This window comes from Zootoca vivipara, chromosome 6 (assembly GCF_965207765.1).
Source record: "Zootoca vivipara chromosome 6, rZooViv2.hap1.1, whole genome shotgun sequence".
In the NCBI taxonomy this organism is placed as follows: Eukaryota; Metazoa; Chordata; class Lepidosauria; order Squamata; family Lacertidae; genus Zootoca; species Zootoca vivipara.
In genome coordinates, this window is record NC_142589.1 from 77,642,092 (window position 1) to 77,661,305 (window position 19,214).

At 49.2% G+C, this 19,214-nt stretch overlaps 1 protein-coding gene across 3 annotated transcripts in view; it reads right to left on the bottom strand.

Moving 5' to 3' along the window:
* The window catches only part of HIF3A (hypoxia inducible factor 3 subunit alpha), a 47,703-nt gene extending 34,225 nt beyond the window's left edge, over window positions 1–13,478 (bottom strand). Inside the window, exon 1 of one of the 3 annotated variants that reach the window (XM_035116899.3) lies at window positions 13,345–13,478. In XM_035116899.3, coding sequence (XP_034972790.1) covers window positions 13,345–13,370 — 26 coding nt within the window. In that variant the 5' untranslated portion in view covers window positions 13,371–13,478. The other 2 variants (XM_035116904.3, XM_088672698.1) reach the window with 2 other exon arrangements.
* Between the last annotated feature and the right edge of the window lie 5,736 nt (window positions 13,479–19,214).

A 19,214-nucleotide genomic window follows, 5' to 3' on the forward strand; every position in this document is an offset into this window, starting at 1 on the left:
CCTCCTTCCCAATCCGTTTGTCCTTTCGTGTCGTGTCTTTTCAGATTATAAACCTGAAGGTAGCAGCTATTTATTTTTTTGGACTCGGAGCCAGATTTTTAAAAGTCTCTGAATAAATGATACACACACACAAACAAGTTCTTCCACACACTGGGATTCCTTGAAAGCTAAATGCAGCCACTTCTGATACAGGAGTAGCCATTTATACTGCCAGCACTGAAATGCACCTTCCTCTCCATGTGTGGGCTGAAATGCAACAGGGAAAGCCAACCCTGTTGGGTTACCTGCACAGGTTCCCACGGCACGAGGGGGCCTCCCACCCACCAGGCGCCATTCCCCCGGCTGTGCAAGAGAACCCCAAGCTCCTGAGACCAGCCAGGAAAAGCCAGGGAACCTCTGGCATTCCTGGGGGGTGGAGAGGCTCTGCGAACTGCCGACAAGGCAGCTGAATTCTCTTGGCCTGCTTCCACGGCCTGTTCTCTGGCTGAGCCAGCGGTGGAAGCCAAGAACATACACAGCGTGTGAATAAACAGAGGAGGCCGGAAGAGAACCCGCTCCCAGCCAAGCCAGATCCAGAGCCAAGGCTTAGGACACCGGGCCTCGTAGATTCACCTACTGCCCTACAAAGTCCAAAAATAGAACCCAGGTGTCCGGGCACTCTGCTGCTACTGCTATGCCCCACTACCCTCGAACAGTGAGAGCAGAGTTCAGCGGCTCAGATTCCTTGCTCCTCCTCTCTTCAGCCCAAAAAGGCTTAGCCACAGATGATTCCCAGTGAATAGGAACCACAAGCCTCAACTCCCCTGGCTGAAACTTAGTACTCTAGCCACTAGGTTCCAAAGCCACCCCAAAGCTGGGAAAATAACCCAGGTGCCCAGGGATTCCCCCCCCCCGCTCTGTACCTGAACAAGGGCAGTTCCATCTCTTTGCAGCACATAATAACAAGTTTCAGCTAATTCAGGGCAGTTAGTTATTTATTGGCCAAGGATTGAAGAGAGCAGAGTTCGTATTATTTCCCCTGCAGCTCAGCAAAGAACTCCTCGGGTGACCTTATGCCTCTCCCTCGCGGCCTACCTCACCTCACAGGATCGTTGTGAGGATAACATTGGGGTGGGGAGACCTCACTCAGCACCCTTGGAGGGCAGGTGGGATAAAGATGCAATTAAACAACTTTTGCTGCTATCATGCATGTATCTTTCAAAAAGTATATTTGCATTAACCAAAGGCCGTAAAAAAACTAACTAACTGCAATTCGCCAAACTGCAAACAACATGCAGCATACAGCAATTGCAAAAGGTAAGGCATCAAATGTCTTTTTTTATTCCTGCATGGCAGGGGGTTGGACTAGATGACCCTCAGGGGTCCCTTCCATCTCAACGATTCTACGAAAGAAAGGGAGTCACATCCCATAAACATAATCTGAGAGTTCATACCTAGATTAACTTCCACCAGACCCCCTGATCTCCAGCACAACTTATTGCAATATCGCCTAGGTTTCTCTTTCTAACCTTGCTTGCCGCCAGAGCACAAAAGTGCCACTTCAAGTGTCCTAAATCAGTTTGCGGCACATGCCAAAAAAAGGGGGGGGAAGCAAATAGTTTCTGCAGTTGCAAGCCTGCTTCCAGGAATTAGCAAGATCGATCACTTGAATCCCTCTCTAAAGGGCAGGTTAACAAGTCATGTGTGGTGTTGCCCTATAGCAGCCATCCAAGACACCCAGAATCTAAGCTCCATAAAGGTATGCAAGCCTGGATAGCTCTGTTGGTTAGCATGTGGCGCGGATAATGCCAAGGTTGCAGGTCCGATCCCCGTATGGGGCAGCTGCATATCCCTGCATCGCAGGGGCTTGTACTAGATCAGGCATAGGCCAACTCGGCCCTCCAGGTGTTTTGGGACTACAACTCCCATGATCCCTAGCTAGCAGGACTAGTGGCCAGGGATGATGGGAACTGTAGTCCCAAAACATCTGTAGGGCCGAGTTTGCCTATGCCTGGGCTAGATGACCCTCAGGATTCTAGGATTTAAGGCAGCAGGCATCGAGCGTCTCTCTCTCTCTCTGGAGCGGCAGGGAGAGGAGAAAGCGAAGGGGCAGGGGGAATCAATCTGCGCCCGCAAGCTGTTTCCAAACAGAGAACGAAAAATAAAACACACACGCACAGAGAGAGAAAATGCAGCCATTAGGCTACACCGAGCCTGATAAACAGTGCGATTTGCAGCCTTGCTCACTTAGCAAAGCTCAGCCGGGCAGCTGCTGTGCACAAGCAAGGTGGACAACCAAGAAAGTGGGTCTGCCTGGGTGCTGCAGCCGCCATCCCCCCCCCCATGGAGAGGCACCGCTGCAAGGGCAGGCCCAGTCCCCCAGGCACCAGGCGGGCCTTGACTCGACGTGAGCTCCGCCGAGGCCTCTGGGGCCTGCGGCCTTGCCGAGGCCGAGCTCCTCTCTCTCGGTGCCTCTCCAGCCTCCCCCCTTCCTCCTCCACCGCTTGGAAAGCAGCCCAGAGGCCCCTTGCTCAGGCCAGGCCTACGTGAGCCGAGCGACGGGCGGGGGCCAGGGCTAGGCCAGGAGCAGCCAACCAGCGCCCGGCCTCCTTTCCTGTTTGCCTGCTAATTTCGGCTGGGAACACTGCGCTGCCATTGGGCGCCCGGCTTTAATGCGCAGAGCCTGGGCCCTCTGCCAGATGGGCTGGTGCTGGCAGGGCCGCCAGGCTGCTCTCGTCTCAGGGAGAGGGGAGAGCTGGCCACAGGGCAAATGGGGGGACGGGGACAGGAGCCCCGATGTCCTCCCCAAAAGCCTCGCAAGGATCTTTTACAGGCACCTCAAATCCTGCTTGCAACTACTGTAAAAAAAATAAAAATACCACACCAGATCATGGTCAGCAAAAGTAACTCGGGCATCGCTGCTTTTTCATTTCGGATTCTGAGAGCGCCCTGCGCGTTTTTAGAAACATAACCGAGGGTGCAGATTCGGTTTCCTGCACTTAGGGTTAAAATAATAAAAGAGATATTATTCCCCACCCCCTTACACACACACAATCCTCTTTCAAAAGCAATTTGAAAATTGTGCAAGGCTCGTTTTAACGCACACGAAACAACAACAAAAATGGCTTCGCATAAAATAGATGTGCCAAGGACTAAAGGAAACTAGTATTTTTACACCTTATTTGCACACGCAAGCTCGTAATGGAGACATGTTGGTATATATGTTTATTACTCTCTTCTCACAATTCATGTCAGATATACAAGTTTGCGCTGGTGTAATCTGCACTGAGTAACCCTGTGGTAACTACCATCTTGAGTAACCCTGTGGTAATTACCACCTTCGTTCTGCACTCCTGCCCACCAAGCTGCCCACCCACCCAGCCCCACCTTTTGCCTGTAAGCATATGATAATGCAAGGGGGTGAATTGGGGTAATGTACCCATTTATCATGCTTTAATACACATTTGAGCACAGTAAACAAAGTCATGGTAACCAGTCTGTGTTAATTACCAAGCCCTCTTAAGCATGTGCTCAGGGTTGTCAACGACGGTACCGTATTTCGCCAGGCCATTTGGCATTTTTGCCTCAGGTTTCGTATCAGATATTTTACTTAAAATAAAAATAACTTCTTATTTATATGCCGTCCATTTGACTGGGTTGCCTCCCAACAAAAATAGTAAAAACACGATAAAACATCACACACTAAAAACGTCCCCGAACAGGGCTGCCTTCGGATGACTTTTAAAAACCGCCTTAACTGCTTTCCTGATTATTTAATAACTTTATTTACTTATTTTAGTTAATTTACATGCCATCCGTTCCCCCAAGGAGCGCAAAGTGGCATGCAGAGTTCTCCTCACAACAACACTGTGAGGTAGATTAGGCTGAGAGGCAGCAACCGGCCCAAGGCCGCCCAGTGTCCTTTGCGGCTGAGTAGGGATTTGAACCCGGGTCTCCCAGGTCCTAGTCTGACGCCCTAACCATTGCTGGATAGGAGCCAGGATTGTAGGGCCAGGATTGTAGGGGAGAGAGGGAATATTTCCCCTATTAAGCTCATACCCTCCTCCAAACCGGGCAGGGACCTCCACTCCTTGACAGGTCAAACCCCACCAACTTAACCAGGCATTTGTAAAATCACGCATTGGAAGCACCTGGGGGGTCTTGGAGGGCAACGAAGGTGCAAGAATAATCCCCCCTCCATTTTCAATGAGAGAAAACCAACTGACCAAGAATCATGTGCTTGGGGTAGGTGGGTCTGTATTTATTTCCCTCTCGGTGAGAATCGGGTTTAATGCAAGACTCCGAAGCACTTTTCCCCCCTGCAAAAGCCACCATTTCCAGTAGGGCCCACCAGATTGTGTTATTTTGACTGGGGTATCAAGGCCACATCTGCACCACACATTTAAAACAGCTAAACAATTCTGGGAGTTGTAGCTTGTTTGGGGTCCTCACAGAGCTACAATTCCCAGAGATGCCTGCGAAGAAAAGGGCCTGACAAACCACTCTGGGAACTGTAGCTCTGTGAGGAGAACAGGGAGGTCTCCAAACCACTCTCCGCACCCTTTGCAAACTACAACTCCCAGAATTCAACGGGGGAAGCCATGGCGGGACTTTAAACGTATGATGTGGCCATGACTCAAAACTACTTTTCCATCTGAACGGCTTGAAAACCCCTCCGCAGGGAGACTTTCCCCTCACAGGGTGAAAAGCTCAGGTCCAGCAGTTTACAACACCGACTACAAAATTTCCGAGGCATCCTTACGAGGTTCAGAAATGAACGGTTTCCAGGAAGCACAAGTGGAAATGAGGGCATCTGTGCAAAACAGTCTGTGCATAGGGACAGTGACATTTTGGCTTAGCCTTATCAGAAGTAAGGATTTTGGGACGGGAGGAAGTCTTCTTCTGGTTTTCAAGGAAGGGGAAGGTGGTTCAAGAGATAGTGAGACGTGGGGCACATGACAGGCCTCCAAAGACAGGAGGAACACTCATGGGGCTATTTCCGCACCCCCCAACATCCGCTGCCCCAGGCAGCCACCTCAATCTGTCAAACGGTGGAGTCGGCCCTGGGTTTTCATGCAGTCACAAAGACTCATTGGATGGCGGACAACGGCGAAAGCAAAGCCTCTCTTGAACCACATTCAACTCTCTGGAAAAGACAACTGCCCCCCCCCTTCTAGCCACAAGTTTGTTTTCCACTTCTGGAGCAAAAGTGAGGAAGGGAGGGAAGGCACAATGCCACCATGCGATCACCATACAGTACGAAAAACTCTGGAGTGATTCAGACTTAGTCCCAAACCATGGTTTCCCACTGTGGGAAGAAGCCAAGGGGGGGAAACTTCGGCTCAGTATCTTCTTCCATTCCCGCTTTGAGGCAAACCCTCGCTTGCCGCTGTTCCATACAGCTTGCGCTTTCCCTGAAAACCAGGAACAAACCATAGTGTGCAAGCAACCAAGGTTCGCAGGGCAGGTGCACTCCTGAACAGGCTATGGTTTGTCTCAAGCCAGGATCGGATGGTGGGTGGGGGCTCATAGCTCATGAAGGGAGGAAGCAGCCCCTGCTTTCCTTGCTGTTGCATCTGAATGGATCATGCCGATGAAATGTTCGGGCGGCGGCAGCAAGCAAAAAGCAATTATTTGGGCAATACTGAAGTTCTGAGCACTGAAAATTCTCAAAAATAGACTCCAGACACATTTCACATGGAGCATGAAAAATGGATAATCCCCCTCCACCCGGTCCATTAACCTGAAGTGAATCCGGGGGCAACAAATCTTCTGGTTCGCCATTGGGCCCATTAAGATCAATGCGCGGTGAGCAAAGCACGGCTGAGTAATTGAAATACCCTTGAAACCTGCCCCCCCAACCCCATCAAGGCCCTTCTTAGGCCACATGCAAATGTCTGTTCCCCTTTAAAGGAAGGGGAGGGAAGCTTAGTGATCTATAATGGGACGAGGGTGTCGAGAGAAGCGCAATTCGTCTTCAGAAGCAAAACATGGCATATCAGTTACAGCCAGGCAACCTGCAAGCCATGATTCTAATACAGGGGTTGGGTAACTTTTTCAGCAGGGGGCCAGTCCACTGTCCCTCAGACCTTGTGGGGGCCGGACTATATTTTTTGGGGGGAATGAACAAATTCCTATGCCCCACAAATAACCCAGAGATGCATTTTAAATAAAAGGGCACATTCTACTCATGTAAAAACACGCTGATTCCCAGACAGTCCGCGGGCCGGATTTAGAAGGCGATTGGGCCAGATCCAGCCCCCAGGCCTTACTTTGTCAATCCATATTCTAATATTTCATTTCCTAACACTTTTTATTATTATTACCCAGATTCCAGGGAGGGGGGGTTGAAAGGCAGGATCTCTAGTTCTGGAAGGCAAGCGTAGTGGTTAGAGCTTGAGAAAACAGTAGGCACTAGGTACACAATTTCTACTCCAGATGAATTAATTCACAACAAACAGCTGCCACCCGCAAGTTCCTCACCCACTAATTGATCAAGCCCCTTTCCCAATTTCAGGTGTGCGTTGGCAGCAATTCTGCACCAAGAATAAGAAGAAAGAAACATGTAATGCTTTCAAGGAACGTTACCTTCATTATTAAAAAGCATCTGTATTTTTATTTTTGAAATGTATTTGCATGGTCAATTAGGCTACAAGAGACTAGTAGCCTTGAAACTGGAGGGAGGCAGAACTAAAAGAAAATTACAATCATGTGGACTAGAATCTTTGTTCCACTCATAAGCATGCATTAACACACACACGAACTTTTACTTCCTATGTTCCCACAACCACTCTGTGAGGTTGCTCAGGTACAATCCCCAGAAAAGCAAAAAGCAACAGACAAAGTGAGACAGACGTCCGGTGTGGCTGGAGCAGAAATAGGCTATCCATAAACGCCCAGGGTCACATCCGTGGGCTGGTAGCAAATACTAGCCTGGCCATGCTGAACCTGTAACTTCAAATAGTCCCTGACTATTTCCTCAAGGGAATGTGGTCTAGTACATACAGCGGCCTTTACCAAAATGCCGTCCTCCAGAAGTTTGGACTAAAACTCCCATCAGCCCTGGGGCAACAGGTTGTTAAAAAAGAGAAAGCAGGTTTGGATCATGTGGGTCACTGCATTCAAATCCCCTTTCGGCCATAAAGCCCAAGGGGGAGGGGGCAGAGAAAGCAACAGGAGCGGTCCCTCCCAGGTCCTGTTTAGTCAAAGGCATGCAAAATGAAATGAGATTTTTTAAAAACAACAACAACAGTGCCTCTGAGAGCGTACAAAGGCTTCTCTCTCAATGCTCCACAATTACAGCCAACCTTGGCACATCAGAGGTTAGGGGAAAGGGTGTTGTTTCCGAGCACTGACTCTCACTTTATTTATGAAAACAACACCCGAAGTTTGTTTCAAATATTACCCCCGATAGCGCATCTGTATCAACTCACCTGAGCCTTCAGGTGTACTTCTGAAGCCCTGCTCAGGCATCTACCTGGTAAGGTAAGTTAGGGTGACAGGCACACAAGGGCGAGGGCTTTGTGGCAAGGGCCCCACATCTGTGGAATCTGAACCCACGTGGTATCAGACAAACACCATATCTAAGGACTTCTGGCAGTATTGCATAAAGCTAAACTACTATTCTGCTTTTCGGTAGCTTTGAACAACGTTTCGATGTAGTAAAGTTTGCAATGATTTCTTTTTTAATGCTTTTAAATTTTATATTGTATTGTGCATCACTTGTGAACCACTTTGGGAAGCTTTTCTTTTTCCCTTGAAGAGCAGTATGCACATTTGTTAAAAATAAATAACTAGAAGTAAGAGGGACAAGTGTTCCCCATGTGAGATTCCTGCACCACCACCCCAGAATACAATGTCACCCTCTGCTTCCTGGAATGACGCTTGGTGCTTGGTGCTCAAGAGGGGCTAGATTTCAGCCAGGCCTCAGCCATAGAGCCAGTCTTGAAACATGCAAACTAGTTTTAAAAAGTGCCTTCTGAGCATGTGCAAAGTACATTTACCTCCCAAGGGTGCAATCACAGCCAGCAACTTGCAGGTCAGAAGGGCATGGCCCTCTTATTAGGCTACCAGGAGCCCAGGTGCTCATTTTAGGAAAATAATCGCTGGGTGCTTGGCGATTATAACCCCTGAAACACAGTGCGGGTGGGCAAGAATTCCTGCAATGAGGGCTCCCCGAAGTCTAAAATGAGCAGGACGGGTGAGAACAGTATTAAAAGCAGTTTTAAACAACTTACAATCTCAAAAATAAGGCACGTCCTGAGAAGAATGCACCTCAAATATCAAAAGAGGTGCGCCTTTGGCATTTGCCGAAAACTGTATGTTGAAGGTGCCAGGCGTATCTCTGCAGGGAGGGAGTTTCACAGGCCAGCGGTTTCAGCAGAGGGCGCTCTCTCCCAGGTTACCGCCCCACAAGCTTCTGAGACTAGCGGAACAACAAAGAGGGTCCCTTTCACTGATCTTAGCACCCAAGAGGGTCTACAGGGAAGGAGGCGGTCTTTCAAGTATTTGGGGCCTGAATCTTTTAGGGCTTTAAGCGTTAAAGGAGAAAACAGCAACACAATTCTTATGTCCCAGAAGACCAAATACCTCCATCTTTTCCAGCACCCCCTGCTGGTCATTCACAGTCGCCACATCTTCCCGAGTTACGAGGCTGGAAGACCAGTCCCCGACATCCCATCATTAGTTCCCTCCGGAACCCACAAAGCAATGCATAAAAATGGCACCCAGTCGGGAAGTTAGGTTGCAAGAGGGGGAAACCGAGGGACGTCCTCAAAGCTGATGGTGCAGATCTAGCTCGCTGCAAGACTCGTGACAAGGACTCCAGGGTCCTGGATCCCACAACTTCTTTCTCAGAAATTCTGAGCATCATATATTCCAAGTCTAAGCTCCAATCTTGGATCTCTAGTAGCCGCTGCTACCGCCCCTTCCAAAATGGCGAAAGAACAAAAAACACAAAACAAGCCCTTAAGTCCCGACTCCTAGTCCACTCTTATCAAATTATCTCTCTTGCCAATCAGGCTCCGTCCCCATCAACAGAAGAAATAAACCATATATGTGCCACCACTTAACAACAACAACAAAAAAGCCCAAAAAACACCCCACCACAACCACATCATTCAGATTCCGTTAATCAAAATGCAGGTCACAAGTAAGGTGAGAAACCGTCTCACCCCACGTTCAAGATTCACGAACCTCAGCCAAAGCAGTTCTGTGATTTAGCGCAAAGACATTTTTTCGACGCCAATTTTTGCGGCGCCAGATTTCTCCCGTCGCTGATTATGCTTGTCCAAGCCAAGACTGGCTTGGGAACCCCGACAAAGTCTGGGTCAGGCAGGCCTAGGGGGCCACAGATACCCTCGTCCCAACCCAAAAAGTAAACTCTTCATTGGAGAAGAGCCATTTCAGCCTGGCTAGGGAGAAGGAGCAACAAGGAGACCAAAAGGAAAATAACAGCACGGTGCCCGAAATTTCGAAAACGCAAGGAAGGCGAACTGGATTTTTTATTTAAAAAGGACATGTGGATGAGAACAGAAGGGGAATGGAAAGGTCGACAGGGAACTTGAAGGAAGAAGAGAAAGGCAAAATGCACAAAAAGAAAAAGAAAAAGAAAGTGAGTCAAACTGTAATTGAGGAGGTAACCACAAATGTGGTATGCGAACAGGAAAAACAGAAAAACATGCCCCCCCTCCAAAAAAAGGGCAGGCAAAACAGAGGAAAGGAGAAAATTCAGTAGATCAAAAGAAGGAAAGAAGGGGTCTGTGTGAATAAGCAAAGACAAAGGACAGGAGAGGAGGCATAGGAGAAAAATCCACGTGAATGGGAAAGTAACAGAACAGACAAGAGGACGGCTGGGGAAGGAGGGTACTAGAAAGTCAAGGGACAGAGGAGAGAGGTTGTGCCAAGACAAAATGGGCGCAGAACGAGGAGCAGGAAGAGATAAGCAGAAGAAAAAGTGAAGAGAGAGAGAGAGAAGAGAACAGGGAAAGGAGCCAAGCCAGGCACACATCTGCTCCAGCTGCCTTTTGCCCCTGGCAGTGCCACACTCACCCTCTGAAGGAGCCCTGCCGGTGGGCGACGTGCCTCCGGGGCCCCCTTCCTGCCCTGTTGCCCCGTCGTCCCCCATCACCCACTGATCACCGCCTCGCTGCCAGCCCCAAGCCGAGAGTGCTGCTATCCCCAAATAGGAACTGCCCCCCTACCTCCGCCCCCCGCGTCACGGCCTGGAACGGGGCCGGGAGCACGTGATGTACACAAGAGCCGTCATGCGCCCGCCGTCCAGCACACGAGGTCCACCGGCTTTCCCTGCCCGGAGAACAGTCAGCAGCCGAGGCTGCAGAGGAAGGACATGTGCGAGGAGGAGGAGGAGGCTGGGTTGGGACGGGTGCCAGTCCATTCCGCCTGCAAGAGGAGAAACTCCGGAGGGAAAAGCAGAGAGTGAGAGAGTTCCGGGGATGCCACAAGGGGGCGCCGGAGGAGGGCAGGGGGGAAACCAGGCAGGATCTGTGCCAGGGGAATCACACAGAGGTGGAAGGAGACCCAATTCAGCAAAGAACTTCTTGGAACGGAAAGGCAGACGGTTTCAATTGCCAGGCAGGGCTGGGAGAGACTCCTGCCTGAATCGCTGGAGAGCCAGCGCTGCCAGTTGCTGGAATAGACAACACTGAGTGAAATGGACCAATGGCCTGAGTCTGCCAAGTTCCACAGGTGGATTTTCCTTATCAAAAGTTCAGGGCCCGCAGTGCCAGTTGTGCAGTTAAAGGAGAAAGCCTTAAAATAAAATAAAATCGACAGTGGCAGCCCCTACCCCAGCCAGCAGGGGGCAAGAATGCATTGGTGGGCAGGAAAGACAAACCACCTGAGCAGGAGCTGGGAATTGCAAGAGGTGCACTCTGGCTTTTAACAGGGCTGTTGGGGCGGCGGGGGGGAAGGGGTTAAGTGCTGGGGCTTGGCAGACCAGACCAGAGTCCTCTGTCCAGCTCTCCAAAAGGAGCGGCAACCAGTGACTTCTTTTAAAAGGCTATTCCAGGAAACAGTCCTGGAGAAATTCAAGGGAGAGTTATTATTTTCTCCCTTACTTTGACAGGACCTCATTCGGGGGGAATCTGCACCCTGGCAAGCTCCCTCTCCGCCCCTGGTTTACCAACAGTTAACTAGAGACCTGTAGGCAAAAAAGGGGGGTTGTTTGTTTTTGGGTTTTTTTAAAAGGATAAAAACACACACCCATACACAATTAAGTCCATGCTGGCTTCCTGCCCTTGGAAGCCGGTGGCACAGTGCCAGTTTGTGTCCTACCCAGCAACAGGCTCCAAGATCGTCCACGGGACGTCTAGCGGAGCAAGTTGGGCAGCCCAGAAACCAAGCGAAGCGGACAGTCACGACACACCCACCTGGGCACGTCGGCGCTGCCACAGCCACGCACCCTTGCTCACTCCGGTTGAATTCGCCCAACAGAGCCCGCATCCAGACCCAGACACCCGTGCTGCTGGCTGCCAACTTCCGAAGACCTACTTTTCATGAAGCTGAAAAGCATATGTGACACACTTGTGTCCCCCAATAAAATATATGCATCTCTCTCTCTCTCTCTCTCTCTCTCTCTCTCTCTCTCTCTCTCTCTCTCTCTCTCTCTCTCTCTCTCTGTCACCCTGTTCATTCTTGCCTTAACCCAATTCTGAGATGATCTCCACGGAATTGACCTACATCTGTAATGACGCTGCGCTGGGCGGTTGGTTGGCTGGCTGGCATACCTGTTCCAATCCAGCAGCCACTGCCTAATTTTAAATGCCCCTTTGGAACACCAAAACCTCATGCATTTTCCCAGCTGCCCCCCCCCCTTGCCCCTTTCTCTCTCTCCCTCAATTTAAACTGCCTAGGCGGGCAGCCTCTCTCCACCACAGTACCAAAAGCTTCCACAATCTCCTAAATCCGAGACTTTTTTTTTTGAAAGCCAAGTTTTCCGAGTTACAAAGGTCCTTATAAATAATCGTAAATAACAATGATGGTAAATATTAAGCAACTGGGTGTGCATTTCACTGTCCAGGCATGTTCCCTTTCAGGGATTGCTCTCCTTCGCTACTGTACGAAGATTCCTGCCAACTCACTTCTGGCAAAGGCAGGCAGATTTACAGGCAGAGCTTTGCAAGGATGCACCTTGCAGCTTTCGCCTGCCTCGTTTTTTAAAAGCGTCCATTTAAACAGATAATCAAAATTGGGGAATGGTGCAAAAGTAATAAAGTGCAGGAGTTTCCCAGAATATTTGTCAGAAAAGCAACAATAAAACCCTTTCCCTCACCCTGTTCCATGTGCATTTCTCAACTTGCATTTCTCAACTGGGGTCTAAAGGCAGGCAGCAGAGAGGGAGGGAGGGAGAGGCCATGATAAAAAAGATTGCAGCACTGTAAACAAGGTATGCGAGGAGATTAAGCAGCAGATCCACAAGCAGGAGGAGAGAGACATCACACAGCCTGTGTTGTCGCTTTCTTGGGCCTGTTCCATGATATTCAGCGCGCTCACTAGGTCGGTGACCAGACTTGTGGTTGGCTACAGAACCCTGTGCACCCTCGTTGCTGGTTTACATTTGGCACATATCTCCACTGTAATCTACTAGATCTCCTTGCGGCCAAGAGAACACCCTCCCCCTTCCTTCTTTCCAGCTCTGCAGGATTACTGCACATCCCAGGCTCCCCATGTCCTCATGCAGCCGTAGGGTGACATTGACCAGCAGGATGCAAATAAAAGAATGAAAATAAAACAAGCTGGCCGTTTCACTAATTAAAAAATAATAATAATGAGAATAACAAGGTCACACACAACCCCCTCCCTCCACACAGACACATACACATACCCCATGGCGGCAGAAAAGCTGCCCACAAGAATGGCACCCTTTAACATACTACTACTGAAGACCTAGATCTAGAAGTTTTTGGGGGGTGTGGGGAAGGGAGTGGGACGTTCTCAGGACTGCGCAAGGAAGAAAAGAAATGGAGGGCTCCAACCAGCCCCCTCCATGGAACCCCAAAACTCAGGCGCACACATAGGTTGTGTGTTTTAAAATACACACAGCCCCAGTCTGGAATCTGATGAGTCCGCAGATTTCCTCTTCCCCCCCCGCCCCACATACAGATAAATCGCCCGGGGGGGGTGGCGCGCGTAAACCATTGCAAAATATATATACGGTATATATCAGGGGCGCATGCCTCCCCCTGCGTTTGCGCAACCCCCTCCCCAAATCGGGGCACTGGGGGGGGGTTGCAGATTTCTCGCGCACCCTGTCCGGGAAGAGTTGATCGCGGTGCAACACCCCCCAAAAATACTGGGGAGGGGGGCTTCGTGCACCCCCACCCATCCACCTTTCCTTGCTTTTACCTTGGACATTGCAAGCCATTCTCCATGGCTGGCTGGCTCTCCTGCGCCTCCTGCCCGGGTCCAGCCGCCTCGCCTCGCTCCGCGCGCTCTCCCCTCCTGCCTCTCCGCCTGCGCTCCTTGCCTCTCTCGCCCCCCTTCTCCCCCTCCTCAAAGCCCACTCCCCTTCAGGCTACACCCACCGCCCCTCCCCCATCTGTGCCATTGGCTCCCCCACCCCAAGGTGCCCCCCCGCGCGCGCGCCCTCGCAGATCCAAGGCGCTTTGGCACGCCTCCTTCTGCTGCTGGTGCGCGCGCCGATTGGGCGCCGGGGGTGCCACTCCGAGACCCAAGGGGGGCTCTTCCCCACCTACCCAACCCCCCCCACCCCACTTTCTGTGTTGGCAGCTGGCTAGCGCGAGGGTGCTCCGCTGCGGCTGCGGAGGGGCAGGCATCACAGTGCGCAGGGTTCTTTGGCCGGCGGAGCGCTCCTCCGGACTAGCGTTAATTCAGAGTCACACTGCTTTTGTTCCGTGAATTGGATCCGGATTCATTCTGGGAGACTGAGGTGGCCATCGCAGCGTCTTTACTCGGGACGTGAAAACCCCGTCGAAATCAGCTGGGCCAGCCGTGTGTGCTCGGAACAAAGGGAAGTGACTCCGGATTAAGGCTGCAGGACTGTGTGCGCTTAATTGGTAGTAGACTCCACTGAAGCTCTGGGGGGGGCTTTTGGTTCGGAAACAAGCATTCAGCTCAATGCAGAAGAATGGTGCGAGTTCCCCGCCCCTACCCCTCCAAGGGCCTTATGTGGGAAAGGGAGTGACTCTGATTCTTGGAGTCAATTCGGATTTAGAAAATGCAGTGCGACGCCGTTCGTTTCCCCTCCGCTCGGTATTCAGTAATGGAGATGAGTTTACTCTCGTGTGCGTCCATGTAATAAATCTCTCACCGATCACCTTGCTTTTTGGCTTTCAAATCCAGTTTACACGCTCATTTTGAGTCGATGTAAGCGGTACAACGCTTTCTAAATATGTCTGCTCAGAAATTCCTCCCAATTGAATTCAGTGTGACTCCCTGCATCGAGCCCGGAATTGAGCGGATTTGGCCCACGAAGCCCCCTCCAATTCAGCGATTCCACACCAAGACATAGTGGATCCAGATACTGTACAGTACTGTATAGGATCGCAGCCTTTATTTAAAACAGTTGCCTGAAGATGTTAAAACGGTTGTATACATGCGCCCCCGTGTGGTGAGAGAAAGCTCCAGCAGCCTTTTCTTTGCATTTAAGCATATCCAGCGTCTGAAATGTGCTGTTTCTACACCCCAGAGATGCACAGTATGCAATGTTATTATATAATTTTTAATGCATTTATATACCGTATTTGCTTGATTTGAAGCACTTATTTGCTCCTCTTCAGCCAAAGGTCTCTGAGTGGCTTACAATACAATAGGGTGATAAAATCTCTATAAAAGGTTTCCATGTGTGCACAGACTTCATGCTTCTTTGGGGAATCTTAATTGATGTCTGCTTGTTTTGTTTTTTAAATTTTGTTGTTGTTTAGTCGTTTAGTCGTGTCTGACCCCATGGACCATAGCACGCCAGGCACTCCTGTCTTCCACTGCCTCCCACAGTTTGGTCAAACTCATGTTCGTAGCTTCGAGAACACTGTCCAACCATCTCGTCCTCTGTCGTCCCCTTCTCCTTGTGCCCTCCATCTTTCCCAACACCAGAGTCTTTTCCATGAGGGGGCCTTCATGGATCACTGCCTTGTTGTGGCGAAGGGGCTTAAATAACTCAGAGAAGCTATGAGCTATGCCGTGCAGGGCTACCCAAGATGGACAGGTGGACAGGTCATAGTGGAGAGTTTTGACTAAATGTGATCCACCTGGAGCAGGAACTGGCAAGCCATTCCAGTATCCCTGCCAAGAAAACTCCATGGACAAAGACAACAGGCATATAAAAGTTTCTTTAATACAGTAGAACCCCTCTATTTCATGCATGGGTGAATTGAATCTGAGAGGAAGGGACTTGCCCAAGGCTACCCCATGGATCCTTGACAGAGACAGAATTCAGGCTCTCCAAATCCCAGATCAACCCTTTCCCCACTGGCTTCACCCAGAAGAAATCCCCCCTCCCCTAAAAAACACGCCTGAAGTTAAGCGGGGATAGCCTTCCCAGATGAATGGCTCTTCACAAGTGTCCACTTGTTAGGATGTTTGTCTTGTTTAAAATCACAGAATCATAGAATTGTAGAGTTGGAAAGGACCCTGAGGATTATCTAGTCTAGGCATGGCCAGACTTGGCCCTCCAGATGTTTTGGGACTACAACTCCCATCACCCCTAGCTAACAGGACCTGTGATCAGGGATGATGGGAATTGTAGTCCCCAAACATCTTGGAGGGCCAGGTTTGGCCATGCCTGATCTAGTCCAAACCCCTGCAATGCAGCTGTATTTGTCCTTTTTGAGTTTTTTGTGCGGCAGGACCTAAGCCATGTGTAGGCAAACTAAGGCCCGGGGCCCGGATCCGGCCCAATCGCCTTCTAAATCTGTCCCGCGGACGGTCCGGGAATCCGCGTGTTTTTACATGAGTAGAATGTGCCCTTTTATTTAAAATGCATCTCTGGGTTATTTGTGGGGCATAGGAATTTGTTCATTTTTTCTTCTTCAAAATATAGTCCGGTCCCCCACAAGGTCTGAGGGGCAGTGGACCAGCCCTCCACTGAAAAGGTTTGCTGAACCCTGGAAACACTGGAGCTCCCTGTCTATTTATTCATAACAGGCAGGCACCTTCCCTACCCTCTTTCTGGCTCCTGTGGGCTTATTTATATGAAAGAGGAGTGTGCTAGTTGAAATAATAATTTATCAATAAATATATGTACGAGATGCCTGAAAGGGTTGTGAAGGATTGCTTTGTGGAAGAGTTGCTCTGGGTGTTTTATAAATGAGCATCAGAGTCCAGACCCTGCTGATGTTTCATTTTGGAATACAGACAGGGGCATTGCTAAGTTTTCCATCCGAATGCTGTTGTTGTTTAGTCGTGTCCGACTCTTCGTGACCCCATGGACCAGAGCACGCCAGGCACCCCTGTCTTCCACTGCCTCCCACAGTTTGGTCAGACTCATGTTGGTGGCTTCAAGAAGACTGTCCAACCATCTCATCCTTCTCCTTGTGCCCTCCATCTTTCCCAGCATCAGGGTCTTTTCCAGGGCGTCTTCTCTTCTCATGAGGTGGCCAAAGTATTGGAGCCTCAGCTTCAGGATCTGTCCTTCCAGTAAGCAATCGGCTGATTTCCTTAAGAATGGATAGGTTTGATCTTCTTGCAGTCCATGGGACTCTCAGAGTCTCCTCTAGCACCATAATTCAAAAGCATCAATTCTTCGGCGATCAGCCTTTTCATGGTCCAGCTCTCACTTCCATACATCACTACTGGGAAAACCATAGCTTTAACTATACGGACCTTTATTGGCAAGGTGATGCCTCTGCTTTTTAAGATGCTTTCTAGGTTTGTCATTGCTTTTCTCCCAAGAAGCAGGCGTCTTTTAATTTCGTGACTGCTGTCACCATCTGCAGTGATCATGGAACCCAAGAAAGTAAAATCTCTCACTGCCTCCATTTCTTCCCCTTCTATTTGCCAGGAGGTGATGGGACCAGTGGCCGTGATCTTAGTTTTTTTGATGTTGAGCTTCAGACCATATTTTGCGTTTTCCTCTTTCACCATTATTAAAAGGTTCTTTAATACCTCCTCACTTTCTGCCATCAAGGTTGTGTCATCAGCATATCTGAGGTTGTTGATATTTCTTATGGCAATCTTAATTCCAGTTTGGGATTCATCCAGTCCAGCCATTCACATGATGAATTCTGCATATAAGTTAAATAAGCAGGGAGACAATATACAGCCTTGTCGTACTCCTTTCCCAATTTTGAACCAATCAGTTATTCTATGTCCAGTTCTAACTATGCAGCTTCTTGTCCCAGATAGAGATTTCTCAGGAGACAGATGAGATGATCAGGCACTCCCATTTCTGTAAGAACTTGCTATAGTTTGCTGTGGTCGACACAGTCAAATGCTTTTGCGTAGTCAATGAAGCAGAAGTAGATGTTTTTCTGGAACTCTCTAGCTTTCTCCATAATTCAGCGCATGTCTGCTATTTGGTCTCTGGTTCCTCTGCCCCTTTGAAATCCAGCTTGCACTTCTGGGAGTTCTCGGTCCACATACCTGCTTAACCCTGCCTTGTAGAATTTTAAGCATAACCTTGCTAGCATGTGAAATGAGCACAGTTGTGTGGTAGTTGGAACATTCTTTGGCATTGCCCTTCTTTGGGATTGGGATGAAGACTGATCTTCTCCAATCCTATGGCCACTGCTGAGTTTTCCAAACTTGCTGACATATTGAGTGTAGCACCCTCCGAATAGACCCACTTAAATTAATGAGCTTGGCTAGCTTCAGTCTATTAATTTCAGCAAGTCCCCTCTGAGCAAAAAATCATTGAATACCACCAAAAGTACTCAAAAGATTCTGAACATGGGCCCACAGACAGTAATTTGCATGTGATTTTCATGTGCCTGGTTATACATGTAAGATGCAAATTTAGAACCAAAGTGTCGCAGAAGGCAAGATGGCTCATTTCCCATCCAAATAACCCTCAAATACATGATCCAGAGCAATTCCTCCTTTTCGGTTCTTTTACCCGACAAATTCCTGCACCAAATGAATTGCTTCCCCCTTTAATTACCCCTGTTAATTGCCTCCAAATAATCTCTAGATGGGACCCAGGTGGCGCTGTGGGTCAATCCACAGAATCTAGGGCTTGCTGATCAGAAGGTCGGCGGTTCGAATCCCTGCAGCGGGGTGAGCTCCCGTTGCTCGGTCCCAGCTCCTGCCCACCTAGCAGTTCGAAAGCACATCAAAGTGCAAGTAGATAAATAGGGACTGCTCCGGCGGGAAGGTAAACGGCGTTTCCGTGCGCTGCTCTGGTTCGCCAGAAGCAGCTTTGTCATGCTGGCCACATGACCCGGAAGCTGTCTGCGGACAAACGCCGGCTCCCTCAGCCTATAGAGCGAGATGAGCGCCGCAACCCCAGAGTCGGACACGACTGGACCTGATGGTCCCTTTACCTAATCTCTAGATGAGATCATTTTAAATTACATTTTTCTTCAAAAAATTAATATCCTTCCAGTATCCGAGGATCAAACCCCCCCCCCCCAATTTGTACCTTATCCAAAAATTCTTGGAATACTCATTAAAAGACTTATGAGCACAGGGAAAGAACTGCCAATAAACAACATTCTCCCATTGTCCACCAGAGGGCACTGTTGGCTCACAATCAAGGTTCCTTGGAGAAAGACAGTTTGTTGCCTTATTGGTTATTAAAACCAGAGAAAAGGGACCTGATCCAACAGTGTAGCTGAAATTCCATTGTAATGATTCCCTTTTCCCCAAAAGGAAAAAATGTACCAATACTGAAGTGCAGCCTTTGCTAACCTGATGCCCTCCAGATGTGGCTGATGGAAGTTGTAACCCAAAAAACATCTGCAGGGCGTCATGTTGACAAAGGCGGCTGCAGTGTTGGCATCCACAAATTTGATTTTTGCCCTGAACCAAGCAGGGATTAAGTCACAGTGTTTTTACTTCTTCAAAATAATATTTTTCAGTCCTTTTCAATATATTTTCTTAAGAAGCCGGTACAATATAAGCTTTGTTGCTCTAACGCAGCAACTTTTGTCAGATCAAATTAATCCACACAACTCTCTATTGAGCTGTGTGTTGTTAATATTTGCACAATCACGTTCTTGCACACCGTTTTTTTTGAGGATGTAATAAAAGTCTGCCATGTTGCCATTAAAGTATCTCAGTTTAACAATTCTCTTTCTTAACATGTGAATGATTACTGC